Source organism: Pteropus vampyrus, unplaced genomic scaffold (genome assembly GCF_000151845.1).
Source record: "Pteropus vampyrus isolate Shadow unplaced genomic scaffold, Pvam_2.0 Scaffold715, whole genome shotgun sequence".
Classification (NCBI taxonomy): domain Eukaryota; kingdom Metazoa; phylum Chordata; class Mammalia; order Chiroptera; family Pteropodidae; genus Pteropus; species Pteropus vampyrus.
In genome coordinates this window covers 153,556-159,555 of record NW_011889496.1, presented here as the reverse complement: position 1 = coordinate 159,555, position 6,000 = coordinate 153,556, and the positions used below count along the sequence as shown (strand labels likewise).

General features: G+C 33.9%; 1 protein-coding gene across 1 annotated transcript in view; it reads right to left on the bottom strand.

Annotated features, from left to right (window-relative positions):
* Nucleotides 1-6,000, bottom strand: part of SPTA1 (spectrin alpha, erythrocytic 1) — an 82,066-nt gene that overhangs the window by 4,936 nt on the left and 71,130 nt on the right. The window contains exons 43-46 of the mRNA XM_023526137.1: nt 3,817-4,113; nt 2,901-3,013; nt 1,738-1,755; nt 1,247-1,298 (exon numbers count right to left, since the gene is read on the bottom strand). Coding sequence (XP_023381905.1) covers nt 1,247-1,298; nt 1,738-1,755; nt 2,901-3,013; nt 3,817-4,113 — 480 coding nt within the window. The remainder of the gene's footprint in view (nt 1-1,246; nt 1,299-1,737; nt 1,756-2,900; nt 3,014-3,816; nt 4,114-6,000) is intronic.

Below are 6,000 nucleotides of genomic sequence, written 5' to 3'. Positions count from 1 at the left end.
AGAAGAAGAAGAAGAAGAAGAAGAAGAAGAAGAAGAAGAAGAAGAAGAAGAAGAAGAAGAAGAAGAAGAAGAAGAAGAAGAAGAAGAAGAAGAAGACAGTTATACAAGGCATCAGCTCCAAACTTAGGGATGGGAGTGAATATAAAATAAGAAACTAATGAGTTTTGGTTTCCCCTAATTGCTCCTTTTCAGTTATTTTCAGGGATATTCCTGTCATCCCTGAGAAATGAACAACTCAGCAAGATTATTTCATTTTTATATTTCTCACTTATAAAGTGGTAGAAAGTTTGAGTGATATGACCTATGTCATTCTGGTAATCTGTAATATATAAATTAAAGAGTTAGTAATTATATATTACAAATAGAAAAGGGCAGAATTCCCAGATTCATGAATAGTCAACTCCCAGTGATTTTCATCCTGAATTATCTGCACTATTGATTGTGATTAAACATTCAGGTCTATGTAAGCTCCACGGTATTCACTCTTAGTCCTCTTTCACTAGCTTGAGAAGATTTTCACAGAATAGTCCTGTCATTTGGGCAAATTATATGCCAAATTTCTGCATCTAGGTCATGTTTTCTCCACTGGGTAATATTTTTTCCCTAAAGAGAAGAATAATGAATTGGTTCTGATGATGGGAGTTGGCAAAAAAAAAAAAAAAAAAAAGATATTACAATTCCTTTCAGCCCTACAAAAATCAATCCTACCTGACAACATCTTATTCTTTAGTATTTTTCTCTCATTAAGAAGAAATTAAGTTTAATTGATTATTTTTTTTTCTCCAGGGGTCAATAATTAAAATAAGGGTAAGAAACACCACCCTGGGCCATAGCTTCTTCACTCAATTGTTAAGAGATTATCTAGACTCAATTGTATTATCAAATAATTGTTACTATCAAATAATAACAAAGTTTGTCAATGTTCTAGGTTGTAGGATAGGAGTTTTTGCATTTTTTCTCTTACTTAATCAATATAATAACTCTAAAATGAAGGTATTATTAACTCCATTGTATAGATAGAGAAATTGAATTTTAGAGATTTAAGTAATCTGATTTCTATGAAGTTGTGGACAATGGTTAGAATGCAAATTTTTGGCAGGGTTGGCACCAGAGCCTTAGGCACTTGACTTTAAGGCTAGGGAATTTATCTAAAACTATTTCTTTACAAGTTTCCTTTAAGCATTTTTTTTCTCGCCTTCCTTGTACTTCTAGGTATATCTTTAGCTAATGAATAAACATTACTTACTTTATTTGCTTCCAACTGGGATTCCAGAGTTCCTGTTTCTTTGAGTAAAGATCTAGTTAAAAAACAGAGGAAAACATTACTTATAATATCAAAGGTCAATATTTTACACAGACAAACTCAAAGCCCATACTATTGCTACTTCTTCCAAGTTATACGACTTCTCTATAATACATTTTCATGACTCAAAATTTTCATGATCTAAACCTTTTGTCTAAAGACATTCTTGCCAAATTCTTCTCTGCCTATGAGAAGGCCTCCAGACCTCTCTTCTAGTTCTTATTTTCAAACATACCTTTAACTTAATGTAGACAAGACATCTAGTGGGGCGTGGAGCCAGAACAGCATATATTAGGCTTCTCCTTCTCACTTTACATTTTTATTTAAGCACCATCGGATTGAGATGGGTTGAAGATGCCTCAGTGCTAAGGCCTCTTTAGCTAAGTATTCCAGAATGTTATAACTAAACAAACACAATAGCATAAAATACTGACCCATCCAGAAAATAAGCCCTGTACATGGAGGTCCGGAACAGGAATCAGAAAAGGAAAAAGAGAAATTATATGTTAACATGGATTACTTTAATGATCTTTTTTCTTCAGATTTATGAAACATTTTAAATCGTTTGTAGCTAAAAACATATAAACACGTTCCACCCTTTGTTCCCAAAGTCTCTTCCATACTGAGAAGCTAGGAGTCTTTCATGCAGCTCCTTCCTACAGGATGAAGAGCGCAGTGTCAGGTGATATGCTCAGTTTTGGCATATGCTGCTGGGGAGAAGTACCAAAACAAGAGGCAGAGGAGAATGAGCTATATTTCTTCTGCCTTTTGTCAAATGTATTTCAGCCGTGATTCGGGATTTTTTTTTTGTTGTTGTTGTTAATTGTCTGATTTACCCCTGTTAGTGATGTGTAGAAACAGTATATATCATGGGTATCACCTAAACTACCACTCTAATTCTCAAAAGTCCACAATTCTGACTCATCTACTGGATACAGTCTACCAAGTTAGGCCATTTATTCTAACATATTATACCTTCTAAATTTCCTTTTCCAGGTTATTTTCCCCAGAAGATGTGACACTGATTCTCATCACAGCTTTAGCAGTCAGGCAACATAAGAACTTCATATTTGGTGTTCACAATATGCTCTGCTCTGCTTGTGTCAATAAATACAAATGTGACCTTGAGCAAGTCAATTTATCTACTGAACTTCCTTTTACACTTGAAGACATAGGTAATAAGATACACTCTGTACACTCTGTACACTCTGTACACTTTTCCAGGTTGCCCTAAAAGTTAAGTGAGGTAATATATATAGAAATTCTTTGTAAAATGTAATGTGGTATGGAAACATAAGGCTCTATTGTTATTTTTGGACCATAATTATAGGCAACAGGAAAAAAAGTGAGAGTATCAAGAAGAGAATACTGAAGGTTACACAATGGGCAGCAGTATGAAATTTCATTACTCAATTTTGCAAGGATTGATTCAGAAAGCATTCAATTGCAAGTATAAAGCACAAATAAAATATGGTGATTTTAGGACAGCATAAATGCTGTAGGAGTTCCTCATCCTCCCCTCATATATATACATCATCCTTATATAAAATGGAGTGTGCGGCACAGAGATGATAAGTTTTGAGGTAGCAGAGCACACCTGGTCTCCAAGATCCATTGAAAGAAGGCACTGGCATTCTGTTCAAACTCCTGGCACATTTCAAAGTTCTTAAGCTGTCTTGACTCTTCCTTTTGCAGCTCCTGCTCCCGTTCCTAAAACCCCAAATCACAGATAGTGCAGTGCACATTGAACACTTCTCTTTGCAGCAAAGCTCAGCTGCATATCTTAACTTTCCCAAATCTAGCCTGTCTTTCAGAGGCATATACCTGTGTGCTCATATTTCTTCCAGCTCACCTTTTCTCATCTCCAAAAGGTGAATAAAGTTCATGTCACTTCCCATAAGTACTTGCAGATGTCTCAAAGACCAAGCCCAGTAACAAGTAATTAAGTAATAAAGGCAAATACTTCCCCTTCTCAATTTTTTTTCTAAGTGAAATTTTATTTAAAAGCAGCCTTGAAGGGAAAGGTAGTAATAAGAGTTGCCAACTAAAATGGTGATTTTATGGTGAAATTTTAGTCTTTAAAACTTTTAAGTACTTCCCATAGCTTTATATAATGAACATAATTGTAGACAAAAATTAAATACAAACATATTTAAAAGACAATTTAGAGGAGTGTATAAAATAGAGAATGCCTTGGCTAGGGAAATATATAGGCTGTAAAGATATATATAGGCCTCATGAATTTTTTATAACCCATTTTTATAGCCACTCCTGGAATTTATGTTTGCTTTTCTAAATCATTGCTCAACACTCAGAAGGATGAAACTATCCAAACTATGGGGCATAGTGCTATATTTATAATGAAATAATTCAAAATTTTTCTTAGACTTCCAGTTTATGACTGCTTTTCTGATTAATGATTTTTTTTTCTCAAAAGTTCCCTAACTTGGATAGTGATCTAAATGATTATGACCACTGTAGCCAAGGTAAATCTCTGCTGTGCCTCAAGCTACCTTGATGAGGTCAGTTAGGTGCTTCCAGATTCTTTCTAGCACCTCCATTGTTAACCAAGTATAAGGACTGGAGGACACATTTAAGGTCTTAATCTGCTGGTTTAGCTCTCGCAAAAAGTTTAAGTCTTCTTGGGCCCTGGCCAAGGAGGCCAAGAAGGCCTCATGTTCCTTCTGCAGCTGGCGAATCTCATTCAGAGAGACACAGTGCACAGGCTCTGACAAGTCCTCCTCAGTATTTTCACACCAGTGGTTGAAAGCTGAAGCTTTGTGTGCGAATTCCATGAATAGTTCCTCAGCCTACAGAGAAAGAAAAAGATACCTTCATCTTTCCCAATTAGAAGAGAAGAAGAAAATACTGAAGAAAAGAGACAAGAAAACAGAGGATAAAAATAATAACCGTCTTTAAATATTTTTAGGGTCAACACTCTAATAGAGCAGAACTAAAACCTATGAGAACAATATGATTCAGTAGATGGATATGTAAGTTCAAGTATTAGCCCTGATCCCAGCATTTTCTCTTTGGGTGCAACTGGTAAGTTTTCCATCATCTATAAATGAGAAGATAGAATGAATTCTAGAGTTATTTTAGCTCTAAGATTCCAAGAAAGACGAAAGTTGTTTTCAATGATAAGATTTCATGATTTCTTATACTGAAGTTCATGTTTCAATTTTACTTGGCATATAGTAAACATGTAAGAATAGGTGTTAAATAAATGAATAAATAAATGGTTAAATGAACAAATCATTTGTTAGATGGGCAAATCTATCCCATCCTCCTCTTTCTTCTGTACTTCTGTGGACCACACCTCTCTGATGTCTGTCTATACTGAGTTATTTTCCTACCTTTCTTCTAAAACTTGTTTAGGGCTCTTGCCTGAAGCCACTGCTTAAAATATTTCCTACTCTCCAAACTGTATTTTACTTCTGCAATACTCTCTAGAGTTATCCATATATTCTGAATGACTCTAGATTTTTGAATGACAGAAATAACGTGGATTGTTCCAAACAGTAGGTAATCAAAAATATTTTTTAGATTTTAAATGTATCATAGATTTTGGGTCAGTTGACTATATTCCCAAGGAGATTTATCTTACACAAATGTTTGTTCATCCCCAAACATAAGGGTTAGAGAGGAAATAACTTGTCCAGTGGAAGGAAGATTGCAACATTGTTCATTATTACATTTTCCCTGTACTCATTCCAGCAATATACATGGTAAAATAGGTCAACATAGAGAAAATGAATATGAACTCTATAAAGGAAGAACATGGAAACCATAAAGTACTTCATATCATTTTCATAATACTAAGGATCAACTAAATTTTTTACAAAGATTTTATAAACAGAAAGTAATATAATACAATCAGAATGTGAAGTGTTTTTATACATATATTTTTTATGTACTTTTAAAGTTATCCATTGATGGATTCAATTCTTCACCTAAAATTAGATCTCATGTCCTACAATAGTGTAGAAATTAACTAAGGGTCCAAACTAACTGACTTTTATTTATATGATTGTTTTCCAATTCCCTAACTCTCTATTTTAACTTGTTGTCAGGTAAAATACTTGTTACTATATAGGAATCCTCAATAACTTCACTGACCATGCTGGCTTCCTTTCATCATTGATTTTTTTTTTATGATTAACATATAATACTTTAGCAGCCACCACTAGAAAAAAAAAACATTTTAATCACATATATTCATACACAAAGTAGCGGTCCAAATTGCATTTTCAGATCCATTGTTTTTTTTAATAGTAATAATACAGAACAGCAGGAGATGGTGGTAAATTTCATAAATAGAGGAATCAAGGTTTGAAGATATTAAATGATAAATATAAAGTCTCTAGGTTAGGGAAGATGAGAACACAGTTTTACTTGTTTAGTTGTCCTTTTATTCGAGTCAGAGAAAAGCACAAGGATGACCTTTTCTCCCGTCTGTTTTAGGTCTTCCATACAGTAAAATCTTCTACCCTTTTGTTTCACATATCTGTTACATTACATGTGCTTGGCTTTCATATCAAGTCAACTGGATAATTGACAAATCAGTCTAAAAAATGTACTATCAGTCTAAAAAATTGAATAACTTCTTACTCAATAAGAATGTCTTCCTGATCCTTCTCAAAGTACTCAAATGTGTATAGATTATCCAAAGAGGGTTTAGTTAATATACAGATAAT